General features: G+C 40.9%; 1 protein-coding gene across 3 annotated transcripts in view; it reads right to left on the bottom strand.

The window, feature by feature from the left end:
• Positions 1-20,937, bottom strand: part of LOC114409825 (serine/threonine-protein kinase ATM) — a 91,366-nt gene that overhangs the window by 68,878 nt on the left and 1,551 nt on the right. For all 3 annotated transcript variants that reach the window (XR_003666213.1, XM_028373448.1, XM_028373450.1), the window contains exons 4-9: positions 19,475-19,636; positions 19,178-19,373; positions 18,928-19,084; positions 18,694-18,833; positions 18,480-18,567; positions 3,469-3,572 (exon numbers count right to left, since the gene is read on the bottom strand). Coding sequence is in view for 2 of the 3 variants with exons in the window: in XM_028373448.1 (XP_028229249.1) it covers positions 3,469-3,572; positions 18,480-18,567; positions 18,694-18,833; positions 18,928-19,084; positions 19,178-19,373; positions 19,475-19,636 (847 nt within the window). In the remaining variant the exon portion in view is untranslated. The remainder of the gene's footprint in view (positions 1-3,468; positions 3,573-18,479; positions 18,568-18,693; positions 18,834-18,927; positions 19,085-19,177; positions 19,374-19,474; positions 19,637-20,937) is intronic.

Raw genomic sequence — 20,937 nt, 5'->3', positions numbered from 1 at the left:
TATCCATAGATTCCCTCTTAGTTTCTTGAAGACAAAGCAAATCAATTTTGAATTTCCCCACCAAATTCCGGATAGAGGCCCATTTAATGCCTCTACCCAGCCCTCTAATGTTGTATGAAAGGATATTCATCTAGGAATATTCCTATTCCCCAGCTCCAAAGCATGTTTCCTGTCCCGAGACTCCATAGCAGCAAATCTGTGAATACCTTCTTCTTGTTCTATGTCAGCCCGTATACCAATAGTTTGTGCAAGGCACCATTGCTATTTGGCTTCTTCCATTACTTGGGAATTGCTTTCTTCTAAGTTGTTTAAATTCTCATAGTCTTGAGAGACTCTGAATGTTGGGCCTTTGTCCTCGATCTCTTTGTCAATTTGCTGACCAACATCTACATAACAGATTTGGTCCTTCAGCTACAGGCTCGAGAGTGGGAACCTTAGATATAACATTTCGTTGCCTGACATAAACTTTGGCAAACATGTCTGGACTTCCTTTAGAAGATTGGGCCTTGGTTGGGGAATTATTCTTGTTGCACCCCTTCGTATTCCCTATTGGGCCCAAATTATTACTTGGGCCAAAAAATCTTTTGAAACTGCAGGGGGGACCTGTCTGGTTGGGTTCCCATAATCGTTAGCTGTCCCCTACTTTCTTCATATAAGTCTACCACCTTTTCTCCATTGACCTGCCATAGCCCAGCTTTTGTGTTCTCCAATGTTTCCTCCCCAAGTAAGCTGCTGTCTGCTATCTTTTCTGAAACGCATTCACCAGGGTCAACCTTTGCTAAAAGGAGGCCCTGGTTAGGCGTCGTTGTGACCTCTGCATTTTCCCTGCAATTATCATCAGAGCGGTTATTACCCAACGAAGTGTCTTGACCACTGGGTTCACGTCTGAGACCGCTGGTTATATCGTGTGACCAGTGGTTCGAACGTTGTAGCATCTTCTTCGTGGACAACTCCGGCGAGAAGGAGAACGTGGTATCGGAGTCATCGTCGGCGGCGCCGTCACACTCATCGTCAGACGGCACGTCATCCGTCCAGTCGCCGGCCAGAAGGGACCTCTTGCGCTTCGTGTCGCCGTCATCTCCCACCTCCTCCACCATCCATACCTTGTACTCGTTAATCCCCACTCGGACAATGACTTCCCTGTTGATCGTCGGCGGAAGGGGAGTTCGGACTAACATGCGGGCCCGATCCAACCGGCGACGGTCTTCAGTGTCGTCGTCGGGTTCTATCACGTCGTCGATACAGGAAACGACCTTCGTCATGTGTTCAGTATCCCACGCCTCAATCGGGAAACCCCTGAGCTAGATCCAAACAACCCGATTGTTTGGTTTAAGCCCCGATCGCCACTTCTCTAGGGAGTAGAATATGGATTTACCGCCATCAATCTCCGATAAGATAAGTTGATGAGCTCTATCATCGAAAAGTCCAGTAAGGAGAACCATATCATCCCCCAGGAATTTGGTACATATGTTGTACCCAAAATCCCACGATATGCGATCCTCCACACATTCCATCGACATTGGCTTCTTTAATTTCCCCACCCACGTCCCACTGCACCAGTAATCGCCGCCTTTGTTGGGTGGTATAGAGATAAAGGTTGTTGTTCCTGCGCCTATCACCATTCCTTCTGAAGCACCTCCCTGGGCCGTCACCTCTGCGTATGAACGCAGTCTTGGCCTGCTGCTTTGTTCACGGTATTTGCTAAGGTCTTTGATTGATTCCCCTCCATTAGCAATTGTTGTCTGCACAGGGTGTGTCCGAGTTGATCTAGCAAACCTGGGTAGGTTGACAAACAGTTTCTGATCGTTGATGAAGGTATTATCCAACTGAACCTCTAGGCACTTGGCATCCGAAACTCCCTTAAAGCGCACGAAATCATATCGTCTTCCGTCCTTGTTACGTCGTTTTGCAATGTAAACCTCACGCACATCTCCCCATTTTTTAAAATTTTCCCATAGTCGCACCTCAGTAACATCATCAGCAAAATGTGTGAAGTAGAAAGACGTGATGTCGTCCTTATTTCTCCAGTTGGGTTGATGGTATGTGGGCTCTCTCCATGTTGCGTGTTTGTCAGGACTTCTTTTCTCTAATATTTTCTTCTTTCTTTCCTTTGCTGACCTCTTGCTGGTTACCTTCGTCCAGTTTCCATCCTTATCATAGCTATCCTCCTTCTCATTTTTGTTGTGCCAACCCCTGTGTTCAGATATCCCCCTTTCTCCCCTGCTTCTCCACCTACGATGTTGCCTTCCTCCAACATTCCTCTGGTACAGGTTGTGGTCACGGAACAGAGAGTGCTCTCTTGCACTCCTCTCATGCCTGACTCTCAGTCTCTCCCTCCCTCTACCATATGCTCCCGTCCTCTCTGTGTCTTGCTTTCTCTCTCCCTCTCTATCTCTGTGTGTCACTCTCTCTCTCTCTCTATCTCTCTCTCTCTCTCTCTCTCTCTCTCCCTCACCGTGTTTCTCTCTCGCTCTCCTAACTGCACGACAAGTGATTGGGAAAAGGAACACACACACATATATAATTGCTCCAGCACACATTTCATGACATAAACCAGACACAATTGTCATCATGACCTATCATTTTTTTCTCTATGTTTCCATTTCTATAAAAACTATTGAAAATAATCTAATACACAATAATGCAAACAATTAAACATCATACCTGTTAAAGACATGATTTTATCTATAGTAAACGGGGAAATATGGAAATATTGTATAGCCATAACAGAGATTTTGTTCATTCCTACCCTTAATTTGTATCTTCATCGATTATAAATAAAACATCATGTGTGATCTCTACACATTTTCTGTAAATCCTTTAATACCAATACATCTGATTTTATTTCATTATTAAGAATTTTTAAAATATTAAAAGCAAATGAGAGAGGCAAAGTTAAGAGCATAACTTTTCATGAAGCAGAGCAGCAACTTAAAAGTTATTTTTCATCTTAAAATAAAAGTGTTCGGTAAAAAAGTGAACTTTATGTAAAATAAACAAATGATGATTATGCCCCAGGTCCAAAATTGAATTTTCAATTCATGCCCTATCTGTGCTCCCTAATTTCAGCCAAAAATAGCTCAATTGGAATCCTTTAACCTTTATAAAACCATAAGCCCTCAATTTCAGCAGTTTGATACCATACGTTCAAAGTTCAAACTGATAGATTTGAGAACCAATTCAGAACCCCTGGCTTCCAAACAATCCAGGCAAATTATAGTAGACTCAAACCCAAAACAAACATTTACTAATATAAATATGAACTAAAACTAGAAGTTTTTCAAAACGTTTGCTTTGATAATAGAATGACTATTATTATAGGACAAGAGGAAGAAAACAGTACAAAAAGATAAGGAAGATTAAAAAGAAGTATTAAAACATAGATAAAAAGAATTATTAGTCTGTGCCAGTATGGCATACTACAGAATGTGCTGTGCAGTGCAAGCCTCAAATTAGCTTATAAATTACCATAGCCATTTGCCTTTCATGAGTGCCTCCCTCAGGATCACAGCAGCAGGCTCCCTCTTAACCCGTTTTTCACTTAATGAGGATCTGGTTGTATTCAGGCATGCCTGAGGAATAAAAATTAGGGAAAATTAGCCAGCAATATAGAAATTCTTATAGGGGGCAAAAGAAATAAAAATTAGTACATACACTAAATCCCAATAACAAAATAGCCAGTTTCCCAACCTATAAACAATACTGGACATCACATACACAAATAACTCTATAGATGGCAGAAATGATGACATTCTAATAAATGAAAATATAAGAGTAGCACAAAGTCACAAAAATGTCTGCAAAACTAAATGGATCATCCCAACAAGAAAAATGAATGACACTAGTAAAACTGGGAGTAGGCAGAGATAAGACAATCTCCAAAACAGAGGTACAAATAACAAGGAAAATAAAGGGCTAAACAAGAAGGCTGACCAGCTTATCTTCATATAAGAGAGACTCTTTTAAAAAGCATAATCAGAGAACCAAAGATATTGATAGAATTTGAGAGAAAATGTAAAACTGATTTCATTGATCAGAAAATTATCAAGCCAAGTTTACAAAGGTCTGCGTCAACTCTTTATATAGAGAGACTAACAGAACCTAACCATTACAGTTACTAACTGACTACAGTTGGTAACTTATAACAAACTAACAGAAATTGACAGCTCACTGTTAGTTAACTGACAGTTAACTAACAGCTTGAAGTTGACCATTTCCACTAAGTAAAAGCCAATACATTTTACTTAGTGGAGTAAGAATACTCTAATACCCTTCACAAGCTCATGGTGGGTGAGACCGAGAAGAATTGGAGGGATCACACAGTGTGAGCTTGGCCCTGAAAGCTTCAAAGTTGCTAGGAGATAAAGCCTTGGTAAGAATGTCCGCATAGGCACATAAACCACTTGGAGCAGCTGGTTCAGAACCTACTCTCGAACAAAAAATAAGTCTAACTCCATGTGTTTAGTGCGAGCATGAAGAACCAGATTATGAGCAAGAGATACAGTGCTTGTGTTGTAACAATGGATGACAGGGAGCTTATGTGGGACAGCAAGTTCAGTTAGAAGATGTCTTTACTAATTCTCACCTATGGAGAGTTAATTCTTGCAATAAAGCTTGAATTAGGTTTTGATGGAAGGTGTCTTTACTAATTCTCACCTATGGAGAGTTAATTCTTGCAATAAAGCTTGAATTAGGTTTCTATAGGTTTTCAAATGGTATGGACACATTGTACATATATCAGTACCACTTGTACTTTTCCCTTTATATTTTTTTTTTTTTTATCAGCAAAGATAATATTTTATAGATAAGGAAAGGAGTACCAGAGGTACTGTAATACAGCAGTATGAGTACCATAGCAATGGTTCCAAAGTCAGACAAAACAGGTCTGGGAGGGAACCATTATATGGGTACAGTAATATACATCTATTAGTCAAAAAGCTATCCTCTACTAATGCAAAAGCCCTGTCTAATGCTACTTGACCATTGGTTAAAATGGGTAGTAAAATCTTTCTCAAAGTGCCTGAGCCACGTCCATAAAGTGAATATTGCGTCTTCAAACAATATGTTGGCATTAAAGGTTGCATTAGAAAACACTATGCTGTTCCTAAGCTTCCAAGTGGACCAAGTTAGAGCCAACCACCAGCATTGCCACCTCTGCATCCTAACACCATCAGCCTGAACATCTATGTGTTGGAGGAAGTGCTGTTTTGGGGTGAAGGGGACAGCACCTTTTAAATTCAGCCATGAGATAGTTTCCCACCAAATAGGCTGGATTCTATCACAGTGAAGAAATAAGTGGGCTGAATCCTCCTCGCTGTTTCTGCAAAAAGGGCATAAAGTGTCTGTGAGCTGCACTTGTCGACGCTGTAAATTCTTTTTTGTGGGTAACCTATCGATAATTAACCTCCAAGCAAAAACTGTTATTTTACTTGGAACCATTGCACTCCACAATTTATCAAAACAGTCCTCCCGGCTTTCACCTACAGATTCCTCCATTAGCATTTTGTAGCCATTGTGTGCTGAATATTGGCCTGTTTGGTCTCCCGTCCACTCCCACATGTCAGATCCTTGTTGCTGAATAGTCCTATGTTGAAGCTCATTTAGAAAACTAACAGCCCAATCAACTTCGTTGTCAAACAACGCCCTTGTCCATGTGAAGTTCCACTCCCAACCACTATCATTGTGGCTGCCCACCTGCTGTATAAGCTGATGCTGCTGTAAGGAAACCAGATACAGTCTTGGAAATTTTTCCGCCAATGACTCCTCCCCGCCTATCCACCTATCCTCCCAAAATTTGATTTTATCTCTGCTGCCTACCTTCCACTTTAATCTATTTTGTATCCGCTGCCCCTGGTGTGTATTGTTGAGGGTCCTTTTTAAATCTCTCCACCATATTGATTGATGACCTGCTCTATCTGCTTCAAACAAACCCCTCCATCCTCCATATTTGGATTCCACAATTCTGGCCCAAAGTTCTCCATTGTGTTGCATGAGATTCCAACCCCATTTTCCAAGCAGTGCAATGTTGAAGTTGTTAATGTCCTTAATGCCCAATCCTCCTTTTTCCTTTGGTAGACAAACTGATTCCCACCTGACCCATGCGATCTTGTTTTGGTCAAGTCCGCCTCCCCAAAGGAATGTGCGCTGCAGTCGTACTAGCTTTTCCAACACTGATTTAGGGACCCTGAAAAAAGAAAAGAAGTAAATAGGTATTGATGTTAGCACGGACTGTATCAAAGTCAATCTCCCCCCAAAGGACAGATGTTTTTGTTTCCATTTCGATAGTTTTCTCTCACACTTGCAAATGATGGGATCCCACATCTGAGTTCTTCTAGGATTCGCTCCAATAGGAACACCTAGGTAGGTGAAAGGAAAGGACATCAAGCTACAGTTGAGGTAATTAGCTGTCTCAGACACCTCTGCAGTGACCAAGGCCAAGCTCCTGTACTCTGCTTCAGTGCTAGACCTAGACACAACTGATTGCTTCTTTGACCACCAGGAGATAAGATTAGGCCCAAAGTAAACACAAGAATCAGATGTGGACCTCCTGTCATCAGGATCAGAGGCCCAATCTGCATCACAAAAGGCATTGATGGAAAAAGGGGCAAAAGAAGGTTTTAGATGAAGACCCCATGAGAGAGTGCCTTTGAGATACCTTAGGATCCTTTTAACTGCCACCCAGTGATGGTCAAGAGGCTCCTTCATGAACTGGGAGACCATGTTCACAGAGAAACTTATTTCTAGTGTAGTTATAGTAGCATATTGAAGTGCTCCTACAACTGACCTATACATATAAGAATCAGAAAGAGGATCAGAAGCACTCTTAGTGAGCTTACAACCAGTTACCATAGGGGAACAGATGGGTTTGACATCTGACATGTTGGTTCTGGCCAGTAAATCTCTAATATATTTGCTCTGAATTAGAGCAATGGAGCCATTAGATAAATGCTTTACTTCAATCCCCAAGAAGTAATCCAAGGATCCAAGATCTTTGAGAGAAAATACTGCATTTAGCTTAGAAATGAGTTGCTGTAACAGAGGAGTATCATTCCCTGTTATTATGATGTCATCATACACCAGCATGTAGATTGTGGATGAACCCTTGGAATAAACAAAAAGTGAAGAATCACACTTGCTGGATTTGAACTCAAACTTCAGTAGAGTCTCCTCAAGTTTATCAAACCAGGCCCTAGGAGCCTGTTTGAGACCATAGATGGCCTTATGAAGCTTGCACACCATGGATTTGGTGGAAGATTCAAAGCCAGGAGGTTGCTGCATATACACCTCCTCCTCAACAATGCCATTAAGAAAAGCATTGTTCACATCTAACTGTTGAAGAGACTAACCATAGGTGAAAGCCAAGGAGAGAAGAAGTCTCACTGTTATGGGCTTGATGACAGGTGAGAAAGTCTCAGTGTAATCTGTTCCATATTGCTGATGAAATCCCTTAGCTACCAATTTGACCTTGTACTTATTTACAGAGCCATCTGAATTTATTTATTTTTAATCCTGAAACCCCACCTACAACCAATAGGAACTCTATTAGGAGGCAAAGAAACAAAGGACCAAGTATCATTCTTAATCAATGCATCATATTCAGCTTTCATGGAAGCTAGCCATGTAGGATCGGCCAAGGCTTGTTTGGTAGACTTAGGTTCCATGTGAGCAAGAAGAAGAGTAGGATGAATTCCGTGTTGCACAATTCCAGACGTAGATCTGGTTTGCAATGGGTGAGTGTTTTGTGGAATAGAAGGAATGAGTGGTGGTTGCTGTATGTCAGAATTGGGAAAAGAAGACTCTGCAGGTGAATCTAAAGGTACAGCAGTATATGATTGAGACTCTGGTTGAGTGTCAACAGAAAGGAGAGGAGCAGGTTGACTTGATTGTGAGTGAGGGACGGGATTTTGAGGAAGAGAAGAAGTTGACATTTGTGAGGTGCTGGCTAGAGAAGCAACAGAGGAAAAATTATGTGATTGAGTGGGAGGTATAGACACAAGAGGGATAGTGGTGATGGGAACATGAGACTCTAAAGAGGAGTGTGAAGTAGAAGATGAAAACAGGTTAGGATAGGGAAATTTAGATTCATTAAAAACAACATCCTTAGAGATGTAAATTCTGCCATATGAGGAAAGACACTTGTACCCTTTGTGTGCAGATGAATACCCTAGAAAAACACACTCTTGAGACCTAAACTGAAACGTGTTTTGTTGTAAGGTCTTAATAGAGGAAAACAAGCACAGCCGAGCACTCTAAGAAAGTGAAAATCCTTTTGTTTGGGAACCATGAGTATGGAACTACCTTTTGTATGTCTTAGTACCTCTGGTACTTCTATCAATATATAATTACTTTTGCTGATCAAAAAAAAAAAAAGGTTGCTGTTTGTAAAGTTTGACAAAGGGTATTTCAAAATTAAGGAAAGGGGTGGGAAGTCTATTGATAAGATAAACACTGGTTAAGAATGCAAGATCCGAATAGGTTGCTGTCTTTGCCTTTCACATATTTGGGTATTCCAATAGGGGCTAATCCAAGACGTAGTCAACTGTGGGATCCGATCCTTAGAGTGAGAGAAAATTAGCTAGGTGAAAACAAAAACACTTATCCTTTGGGGGGCGAGTGACTCTCATAAGATCAATCCTAACATCTATTCCAATCTATTTTCTCTCTTTTTTCAGGATCCCTGCTAAAGTGGCGGCTAAGCTGACTCAAATCCAGAGGAGATTCTTATGGGGTGGAGGGCTGGACCAAAAGAAAATTGCGTGGGTTAAATGGGAAACCATTTGCCTACCAAAAGAAAAAGGAGGCTTGGGCATAAAAGATATCACAACCTTTAACAGAGCGTTGCTGGGGAAATGGAGATGGAATATGATGCAGCAAAGTTCAGACCTTTGGGCTAAAATTCTGGACTCAAAATACGGAGGGTGGCGGTCTCTAGCTGATGGTAGAAGATCAAGCAATGGATCCTTATGGTGGCAGGATTTAATGGAGGTCACACATGAATACCAGCTAAATAACATAATCCAACAAGAAACAATTTGGAAGGTGGGGTGTGGAGACAAAGCTAGATTTTGGGAGGATAAATGGACTGGTGATGGGGAGATTTTAATAATGAAGTACCCAAGGCTTTACCAAATATCCAGCCAGCAACACCAAACTGTTCAACAAATGGGGAGACATACCGACACAGCATGGGAATGGAATTTTCGATGGAGAAGGCCTCTATTTGATTGTGAAATTGTGGTAGCTACCAGATTTTTAGAAGATACAACACAGATTCATATTCATCCACATTTAGCAGATTGCTGGAAATGGAGAGCAGAACCTAATGGACAGTACACAACAAGGAGCGCATACCTTTTGATGCAAGGAGAAGCAACTGAGGAAAATAGTGATGGAGTGTTTACGGAGTTATGGAAATTACAAATCCCAGCAAAAGCAGCTATTTTTGCATGGAGATTGATTAAAGACAGATTGCCAACCAAGCTTAATTTAAGAAGACAAATACAGCTAAGTGACCATCTATGCCCTTTCTGCAGGAATATGGAAGAGGATGCTTCTCATTTATTCTTCAACTACCCAAAAACACAACCCTTGTGGTGGGAATCCCTCTCTTGGATTAACACATTGGGAGTAATGCCAGTCAATCCGAGGCAGCACTTCATACAGCATCCAAACGGCGTACTTGGAAAGAAACAATTCAGCAGATGGAAAGTTTGGTGGGTTGCCTTGAATTTCACAATTTGGCAACACAGAAATCAGCTCATTTTCTCCAATGAATCATTCAATGGCAGCAAGCTGATGGAGGAAGCAGTGTTTTTAGTATGGTCCTGGTTCAGACAATTGAAGAAAGGGTTCACAGCGCATTATAATTACAGGTCTAGCAATCTACCAGCAGCTTTTTGTAACTAGGATAGATGGGCTGGTTTTGAATACTGTAGCTAGGCACTTAGCTTAGATTTTAATTGTGGACTAAACACCATATCTGTCTATTATTTGTATTCTTAGTACCCCTGGTACTCCCCTTTATATATATATATATATATATATATATATATATATATATATATATATATATATATATATATATATATATATATATATATATATATATATAAATATTACTTTTGCAGATCAAAAAAAAAAATACATCTGTTTCTTGTTGCTGAATGGTCTTGTGTTGAATCTCATTTAGGAAATTTACAGCCAGGTCTATTTCATTTTCAAACAACGTCCTTCTCCAAGTAAAATTCCACTCCCATCCATTATCCTTATGGCTTCCCATCTGTTGAATGAGTTGCTGCTGCTGTAATGAAATCAGATAAAGTCTAGGGAATTTTTCAGCCAAAGACTCCTCCCCACAGATCCGTCTATCCTCCCAAAATTTAATTTTGTCTCTGCTGCCCACCTTCCACTTCAAGCCATTCTGAATAAGCTGACCCTGTTGTGAGTGAATTAGAGCCCTTTTTAAGTCTCGCCACCATACTGATTCAGATCTCACTCTATCTACTTCATACAAACCCCGTCATCCTCCATACTTGGATTTCACCACTCTAGCCCATAGTTCTCCTTTGTGTTGCATGAGTTGCCACCTCCATTTTCCAAGCAGTGCAATGTTAAAATTATTGATATCCTTAATGCCCAACCCACCCTTGTCGTTTGATAGGCACACTGTATCCCACCCGACCCATGCAATCTTATGTTGATCCGATCCGCCACCCCATAAGAACCTACGCTGCAGTCTCACCAACCTATCCACCACAACTTTAGGTATCCTGAAAAAAGAGAAGAAGTAAATAGGAATCGATGTTAGCACTGATTGTATTAAGGTCACTCTCCCCCCCCATGGATATGTGTCTCTGTTTCCACTTGGCTAGCTTTCTCTCGCATTGTGGATAATAGGATCCCACATGAGACCTCGCCTCGGGTTTGCCCCTATTGGTATTCCCAGGTACAGAAACGGGAGAGCCGGCATTCCGCACTTCAAAAACGTGGCTGCTTGATGCTTCCATTGATGTGATTGACCAAAAGCTCCAAAAGAGTTCTTTGCATAGTTAATTTTTAGGCCTGAGGCAAGTTCAAACGTTCTAAGAATAGCTTTAATGGCCGTAACGTTCTCCATGGATGCTTCCCCGAAAAAGATCGTGTCATCAGCGTATTGGAGAATGCTGATATCCACAAGATCTTCACCTATTTTGAAGCCCTTATATAGGTTTACCTCCTTAGCTCTCCTAATCAACCCGTTTAGACCTTCAGCCACTACATTGAACAGAAAAGGTGCTAGCTTTCACGGTTGAGTTAGGCTCAAACCCACATTCTAATATGGTATCAAAGTCTATCCTATATCCATGAAAAGGGTCACCCACCATATTATCCACGCACCAAGCCCAAGAGTGTTGGGCGTGAAGGGGTGTATTGAAAAAAACTCAAATCCCACATCGATTAGAGATAGTATCAAGATAAAGTATATAAGTAGGAGGCAACCCTCACCCTTTTTTTTTATCGGCAAACACCGCTAGAGAGAGAGAGAGAGAGAGAGACAGTGGGTGGGAGAGAGTTAGGAATAGGAAAGAGAGGAGAGCTAGAGTAAGGTTACGAGAGACAGAGGGTCCCGATCTGATCATCGAAGGGCTAGCAACAGGACAGCGTCAATCACACATGCGAGTGAACTGGAGAGACCATAAGGACGTCACTTCCTTTTACTTTACGAGGTTCCCTGAAGACGCAACAGCAAAGGAGTTATGGATCCATTTTAAACAGCAAGGAGATGTGAGGGAGGTCTTTATACCCAGGAAAAGAAACAAACAAGGAAGGAGATATGGGTTTGTGAGGTATAAGGGGGTGCGAAATGTGCAACAACTTCAACAGCATTTGGACAACATGGTTTTCAGAGGATTGAAGATGAATGTTAACGTTCCTAGATATGGGAGAGTAAAGAAAGGAGAATCACAAACAGGAGAGAGGGGGAGAGCAGAGACAAGTCAAGCACAAAAGGGAAGAACAGAAACGTACCAGAACAGGGTACCAGAAAAGAAGATGGGAACTCAGCGATGGTCATATGCGGAGGTGGTCAACAGAAATATCCCAAAGTCAGCTCCGAGGAGAACACCAGCCAATCTCGAGTGTATCGGTTCCAATGACACATCTGAGGTGAACTTGGAGACCCTGACGACGGGCAAAAGATGGCTCAAGGAGGCCTGGGTGGGTAGACTGAAAAATTTGGCAAGCTTTGACAACATAGAAGAAGACATATGGTGGGATAGCGGACAAAATATATCACCAAAGTACATTGGTGATGATATGGTCCTGCTATTGGGGCTCACAGAAGAGAACGCAGGGAAATTGGTAAATGAAGAAGATGAAGGTTGGGGTGATCTGTTCTATTCCATAGAGAAGTGGAATCCAAGCCTACGCCCTGGTTTTAGGGTAACTTGGATTCAATGCTGGGGTATACCTTTGGTCGCATGGGACACGAATTACATAAAGTAGATAATCGCGAACATAGGTGAGATGGTGGAGACGGACGAGAGTTTAGAGGATCAAAGGAGGCTCGATGTCGCGAGGATACTAGTCAAAACCCAACGTAAACCTCTTATTCAACACACGGCAAATGTTCACATTCAGGGGATGACTTTCCCGGTACACATTGTGGAGGAGAGTGGGCCGTTCGAAGTTACAAGGCAGATAAGTAGGGACTGTGACTTCAGCTCATCAGAGGAAATCCACTCTGACGAAGGCGACGACGATCTATGGTCTGAAAGCGACTTGCAGGGATGGCGGCAAAAACCTCGTATACGGAGCAACGAGGTGAAAATACGAGCAGAAGCGGAGGGAGAGACCTTCATGGCAGTAGATACGGAGGAGGCGGCGTCGGAGGGAGCGTTGATGGCCGAGGAAGACAAGTGCAGAGGACCAAGTGACGTCGCGCAATCAAAAACTCAAAGGGGAGCCTCATCCCAGACGGCGATGATGGGTGCGGCGGAGGACACGGGCGGTGGCGACGAGAGATCACCGCGCGGGAAGGAAAAACGGCGAGTCAGGCATGCGTGTCGGTCAGGAGGATCGGCGGTGGTCTTAGGGGATGAGCTTCGAAACGACGCAGCTTCTGGGACGACGAACGGCAATGACCCAAAGGACAAAGCTATTGTCCGATGGGTCGTGAAACAAGCGGACCAAGCTCTGACAGGCGTTAAATGCCTTCAGACCAGTGACAGGGAGCATTCAGAGATGCAGGAAGAAGGGAAGACAGAATTAGGGGAAGAAGAAGACCTTGGGGGGGATGTCAACTCTGACGACATTGGCAACTTGCATGAAAATGGTATGAAGGAGCAGACAAGAAACGTTGGTGGACTGGCGTACGAGGAAGAAAAGGCAGATTTTGAACTCTCCTCACCAAAGACATGTGAAAAGGAGAAGTTGGGCCTGCTGGTTTCGGGCCAGACTATTAACACCCCCCCTAATTTATGCTCCACCCCCAATAAAGGCCCAATTTTAAAAGCAACACCTCTTTTAACCCCATTGCTTATGTATTCCCGTAAAAGAAAGTTGAAGAGAGCTGAAGTCCATATAAATGAGGCTGAATCGAACCAAACTGCTCTAAGCCCAGAGCATGTTCAGAATGGACCTTACCAGCAGGATAATGAAGGACATGGAACAGATAACCCCCATATACAATCAGAAGTTTCTTTAGCTCAAAATAGGCAGCAAAACCAGATTCGGGAGCAAAATTTGGACCCTCCAGAAGAAAGCTTATGGAGAATGATTAAAGAATTGGGATTGACAACAGATGCTTCTCAAAGAGATTATATGCAACAATTGAAAGAAATGGAAGATAGAGACGGAAAAGAGGCAGCTAGCTTGGGTGGAAGGGAAAAGTCTCTATGAATATCATTTCTTATAATGTAAGGGGGCTGGGGAGGGGGGTTAAATGGCAAGCAATCAGAAGAATGGTAAAGGAGCATCATATTGACCTTTTATGTCTTCAAGAAACAAAAAAGGAAAGTGTTAATAAGAGTATGTGCAGGGCTCTTTGGGGAGATGTTGATTTCTGCTGGGAGGAGGTTCCATCAGTAAATTCAGCTGGTGGTATCCTTTGTATTTGGAATCAAAACTCTCTTAAGGTGGAGAGTAAATCTGTTGGAAGAGGCTTCATTCTTTTGTCAGGAAAGTGGGGCAAAGAATCCATAGCAGTGCATGTTGTGAATATCTACTCCCCTTGTAACCTGCAAGACAAGAAGGTGTTATGGGATAAAGTTTCTCAGCTGAAAAACCAGAATCCAAATGGATATTGGTGTATTATAGGGGACTTTAACAACATTAGGACAAATGGAGAAAGAGTGGGGTCTTCGCAGAGGGGGCTGGTGGATGGAAGCATAAGGGATTTTAATAGCTGGATTGAGGAACTGGAATTAGAAGAAGCGCCATGGGTGGGAAAGAGATTTACTTGATTCAGACCTAATGGGTCAGCGAAAAGCAAGTTGGATAGAGCCTTTGTTTCCCCAGAATGGATCTCCAAATGGCCTGGATCAATCCAAACACCGCTAGCCAGAAATTTCTCGGATCATTGTCCCATTCTATTTAGATCCAAAACCAATGATTGGGGTCCAAAACAGTTCAGATTATTGGACTGTTGGTTATCTGAAGTATCCTTTAAGAAGATGGTGCCCGAATTCTGGTCAGCCAACAATCAGAGTGGATGGGGGGGTTATGTTTTGAAAAACAAACTCAAAGCTCTCAAACAGAAGATAAAGGAGTGGAATAAAGATCATTTTGGAGACACTTTCAGCCGCTTCAAGAGGTTAGAGGAAGAATTAAACAAAATAGAAGAGGACTCAGTAGATAGACCATTGGATGATAATGAGCGGACACTTAAAAAGAATTTGCAGCAACAGGTTTGGGAGGCAGCCCAAACTCATGAGTCGCTGTTACGGCAGAAGGCAAGATCCAGATGGATTAAGGAGGGGGACTGTAATTCGCGGTATTTTCATTTGTTGATAAACTCCAGGAGGCGATCCAATAGTTTAAATGGATTGCTGGTGGATGGGGTTTGGAAGGAGGAACCGGTTGAAGTCAAAGAGGAGGTTAGAAGATTTTTTTCTCAGAGGTTTCAGGAAACAGATTTTCATAGACCAACTCTGAACGGAATCAGGTTCAGAACCATTGATCCACAGCAGAATGCCATGCTAGTGGAGCGCTTTCAGGAAGAGGAGATAAGAAGGGCTGTGTGGAGCTGTGGTAGTGACAAAAGTCCAGGGCCAGATGGGTTCAATTTCAAATTCATTAAACAGTTTGGGGAAGTCATCAAACCAGATTTTCTTCGATTCTTTGATGAATTTTATGTTAATGGAGTCTTTCCGAGGGGTTTGAATGCATCATTCATAGCCTTAATCCCGAAGGTGTCGGACCCTCAAGGCTTGAATGAATATAGACCTATTTCTCTCATTGGTTGCACATACAAGATCCTTGCTAAGGTGTTGGCTAACAGATTGAAGAGAACTTTGCCCCTCATAATTAGTGAGCGCCAATCAGCATTCATTCAAGGTAGACACATGCTTCATAGTGTGGTGATTGCTAACGAGGTAGTTGAAGAAGCCAAAAGAAGCCAAAAACCTTGCATGGTTTTCAAAGTGGACTATGAGAAGGCGTATGACTCAGTGTCTTGGGATTTTCTGATTTACATGATGAGGAGAATGGGTTTTGATCCGAAGTGGATTCGGTGGATTCAGGGATGTCTTAAATCAACTTCCATCTCAGTCCTGATCAACGGAAGCCCTACGAAGGAGTTCTATCCTCAGAAAGGTCTTAGACAGGGTGACCCGTTATCACCCCTTTTGTTCAACATTGTTGCTGAAGGTTTGAGTGGCCTAATGACCAAAGCAATTGAGGGAGGATTGTACAAGGGTTTCTTAGTGGGCACAAAGAAGGTGGAGGTTAGTCTTCTTCAGTATGCAGATGACACGATATTTTTGGGAGAAGCAACCTTAGCGAATGTAAGAACTATCAAAGCAATTCTCAGAGCTTTCGAGATAGCATCGGGGTTAAAGATAAATTTCACCAAGAGTAGCTGTGGGGCCTTTGGGGTGTCTGAGCAGTGGACTTATGATGCATCCAGTTTTCTCAATTGTGGGTTGATGTCTTTTCCTTTCTCATACCTTGGAATACCTATTGGTGCTAATCCTAGAAGATGTCAGACTTGGGAACCCTTAATCTCGAAGTGTGAGAGAAAATTAGCGAGATGGAAACAGACACACTTGTCTTTCGGGGGGAGAGTGATTCTCATAAATTCCGTGCTAACATCTATTCCAATTTACTTTTTATCTTTTTTCAGGGTCCCGAGGAAGGTGGTTAGTAAGCTAACCAGGTTACAAAGGAATTTCTTGTGGGGTGGTGCAGCGGATCAAAATAAAATTTCGTGGATCAAGTGGGAAAAGGTTTGTAAGCCTAAGGAGCTAGGTGGGTTGGGAGTCAAGGATATTGTATCGTTCAATGCATCTCTATTAGGAAAGTGGAAATGGGAGATGTTTCAGAATCAGGAGGAGACTTGGTCTAGAGTCCTTGAATCGAAGTACAGAGGTTGGAGGAGTCTTGATGGAGCTTCGAGGGTCAACTCTGAATCATTATGGTGGAGGGATCTAAAGATAGTCAATCAAAGTCTAAATCAAGGCCACCAGCTGGACAGGTTGATTCTATGGAGGGTCGGAAGTGGGGATAAGTTTAAGTTTTGGGAGGATAGGTGGATAGGTGGATAGGTGGAGATAAAAGCTTGGCTGAGATTTATCCTAGATTGTACACCGTATCAGATCAACAGCATCAGTTCATTCATCAAATAGGTGCTGTGAAAGAAGGGGGGTGGGAGTGGAATTTTAAATGGAGGAGACTTTTTTTTGATAGCGAGATAGGTATGGCGGTTGCTTTCCTCCAGCAGCTGGAAGGGATCACAATCAGGCCAGAAGTAAATGATCATTGGAAGTGGGCGGCGGAACCTAGTGGCTGTTATTCAACTAAGAGCGCCTACAAGGCAATTCATCATGTCACAGTGGAAGATGGGCAGGATGGACAGTTCAAGGAGTTGTGGAAGCTTAGGGTCCCTCTGAAAGTGGCTATCTTCGCGTGGAGGTTGATTCAAGACAAATTGCCAACTAAAGTTAATCTGAAAAAGAAGCGGGTTGAGTTACAAGAGCACTTGTGTCCTTTCTGCAGATTAGGGGAAGAGACTGCAGGCCACTTATTCTTCCACTGCAGTAAAATTAATCCTTTATGGTGGGAGTCGCAGTCATGGGTAAATATGATGGGCGTTTTCCCTTATAATCCAGATCAGCATTTTATGCAGCATATTTGTGTAGTTTCTGCAGGGCTGCAGGGAAAAAGATGGCAGTGGTGGTGGTTTGCTCTCACTTACTCGATTTGGAAGCATAGGAACAGTATTATTTTCTCCAATGCGGTTTTTGATGGCCAGAAATTAATGGATGATGCAGTGTTCATGTTATGGTCATGGCTCAGATGTTTTGAAGAAAATTTCTCTTTACATTTCAATCAATGGTCCTCAAATCTCAAAGATGTTTTTTCTTAGGACAGCTATTTGAGAATAGTTTAAGGCCCCGATCTTTTTTCAGTAGTTTGGGCTATTCTAGCTGCTGTATCTTGTTTGTCCCGAACTATCTGTACATTGGGTTTTCTCCTGTATTTTCTAGTACCTCTGGTATTCATCTTTAATATAATATGCTATTTTTGCTGAGCAAAAAAACAAATATATAATATATATTAATAAATTAAGTACCAGAGGTACTAAAGTACAGCTATATAAATGTCCTTACTCTGGTTCCAATACAGACTGAATGGAGTCTGATGAGGAACCATAGCCAGGCCAAACTATGGTATTAAATGCTACTATTAATCTACGATTATGTCCTCTACTGATACACAAACCCTTCTCTAAGGTTACTAGACCACTGGTTAAAATGAGTTACAAAATCCTTCTCCAAATTTCATAGCCAGGCCAACCCTCACCCTAAGAGTTAGTTTTTGCTGTTGAGTTAGATCAAAACCTACATTCTAAGAGATATCAATGAAGACAATACAATTTGAAGGCAAATCTAAAGGCATTTTCAAAGAGAAACCCATACGAATGCAGGCATTCTGCTCCAACTAATCACCCAAGGGCATTGCAATAAACCACAAACTCCCATAACATTCCGGTCTCCTTGTTTTTATTTAAACATTTCAAACAACCCATAAGAAACTGCTCCACAGTCCATAGTATACCAGCAAAAGTAATATTCATCAAGCACACCATATGAAAACAATGAAGGAAAAAGAAAGCACAAGACAAACCACGAAGATTCTTATAGTCCTATGTAATTAATTATTTATCAATTATGTCAAAATCAATCAACATAGTTGTAGAGAGAAGATAAATAACTTGCAAGAATTGAGACCAGAAACTTATATTAAATCCAGGAATCGGCAGCTGAGTTTTTAGTAACTACCCTATAAAATAGAACAGCTGCAAGTTCCACCAATCCACATTGTGAGCTACTCAAAGCTCCTAATTTGTCATCTTTATTCCCATCACCCCTGGGTAGAAAGTTCAATAAGATTGTCATGGATAACAACATTAAAATGTTCATTAAGTTCAGTGTAAAGCACTAGAAGATCCAACATTAATACGACATCGCCATGGATGACATTAGAAACACTTACCGCAGCATTGAAGTACTAGACATGCTACCTTGATCAAGATCCTTACAAATCACATCCAAAAGCTGTTCTACCAATAAACACCTATCAGCAGCACCACTGATTAAATTCAACTGAATCCTTGCATAGAACACAAGTGAATCCTGCAACAGAAATATTAATAGAACAATTTGAAAAATTTTGAAAACAATTTATAATTTAATCTGGTATTTGCTTTAAAATGCAATTGTAAGAGACCTTGAGAACTCGATCATGTGTTGTCAGCCAACTGCGGAACACAAACTGTTGCATGGCATTATGAATCTCAAACAACTGAAAGCCCAAATTTGGACCATCATTTAATAAATATGTATTAATACACTCAACAAGTTTACGTGATATCTTCCCCTCTTCCCTGAGAAAAGTAACAAAAAGTGGCATTGCACTCTAGCAGATAGCAATAATAGAAAATAAAAATAAATGATCAATGAATCACAGTAGGAAATACCTGATGAATGAACATATTCTAACAAACCCCTTCACAATGTCTTCTCTTGCATTATCAGGGTAGTCTCCAGGAGGATACTTTAAAAGAGAATGAAGTGTCAAGATATAGCGGAAGACCTCCTCCTTGGAAGTACAATTGCTAATATTTTTTCCATTCAAGCTTGCTTCCACTTTCTCAATGTACAGAAACACCAGGTCTAGCCAAAAGAATTTGATTAGTAAGTGGGGCAGGAAGATTAAACTGGTAGTGTTGATGAGATGTGGGGATGATGCAAGCCTTAAGTTTACAAAAACTTACTGCAGTATATGCGCTTCCTCATCTGGAAACTATAATCTCTAACTGACAATAGATGCCGAAGGATAATCCCATATTCAGACTGAAAGCTTGGAACATTGCTCAGAACATCCCAAACATGATTGAAAAGTGGTTTAACTACAGATGACAATGGTAACATTTTTCCTAAAAATAAAAGAAAATACAAATAATTAAGAGAAGTAGGAAAGTTCACAACATAAAATATATAAGATTAAACCATATTTTTCTTTGTAGAATTTTAAGAAAGTAATTACAAAAATATCAAATAAAACCTCAAAAGTATACAACCACTAATTAAGTGATGAGTATTTATGTTATTTTCATGCAAGTAATAGAAAATGCATGCTGACACTAATCAATACCAAAATAAAAACTTTTTCAAAAAAAGTTTTACAAAGAGCAAATTCATGACAAAAGAATATTTACCACAAAAAGGAAATAAACACGAAATGTGGTTATTTAAACCAATATATTATACATAATAACCATCTTATGTGGTTATCTTTCCTTCAATATAAATATTTTACTTGGAATTACTGATTTGAAATTTTCCTAAAACATTATTGGCAATTCTAGAGTACAATGAGTCAATGAGTACTTTTCAGTAGTACTATACCACTGGTAATTGAAACACAATTTATTTTGATTTCACATCAACCACATTAGAACTAGCTATTTATCAGCTGAATCAACCATCCATTGTAGCATTTAACCACTTGGTAAACATATTAACTCATTATAATTTATAATTTGACATAAACTGTTAATTATGTAGTGCAAGCTGTTAACACAATGTCCATCTCTATTCTCTAGCCATTGAAGTGTCTGAAGTCTACTGAGGAATTACTACTGCTGGAGGTTGGACGATAGTTTAAAACAGAAGGATTTTCAGGGTAGCAAATCCAAAGATATAGTGTAAAGTTTCTTGCTTTAAGCACTAATATGAGCAATTACTCCTGTAACAAGAAGATAATCAAACTCTTATCAGAACAACAATAATGAATATCAAATGAATCTTAAAATGATCATCAGTATGTTCCACAATAAGTAGAGAACACAGCAAATCAGTGCTTTCCTTTGCAAGTTTACATAGCTATGAGTTTGAATAACTTGGTATTCTCTTTGCTTTTATTTTAAAATATCAGCTCAGGCCAGTATAAAATATTATTGAAAACTAGACAAGAGAAAAAAGAAAAAAATATCTTATATGGGTAGTATTATAACCTGAAGAATCAGTGTGTTATTGGCTCATTGTTTAGAAGCAAAACGATGTCTAACAGTTGTGGTTGCCATTGGAATCTAATAATCATTTATTTTTCTGTTCACAGATAGTTACCCAGCTTCTGGACACAATTAATTTTTAATTTATCTTCTTCTATTATTTGTTTATAATCAAAAGGGGAGAAAAGAACAAGCATGATACAGACTAAACTACCTCCAACTGA

This window comes from Glycine soja, chromosome 4 (assembly GCF_004193775.1).
Source record: "Glycine soja cultivar W05 chromosome 4, ASM419377v2, whole genome shotgun sequence".
Taxonomy (NCBI): domain Eukaryota; kingdom Viridiplantae; phylum Streptophyta; class Magnoliopsida; order Fabales; family Fabaceae; genus Glycine; species Glycine soja.
This window is presented reverse-complemented; position numbering and strand designations above follow the sequence as displayed.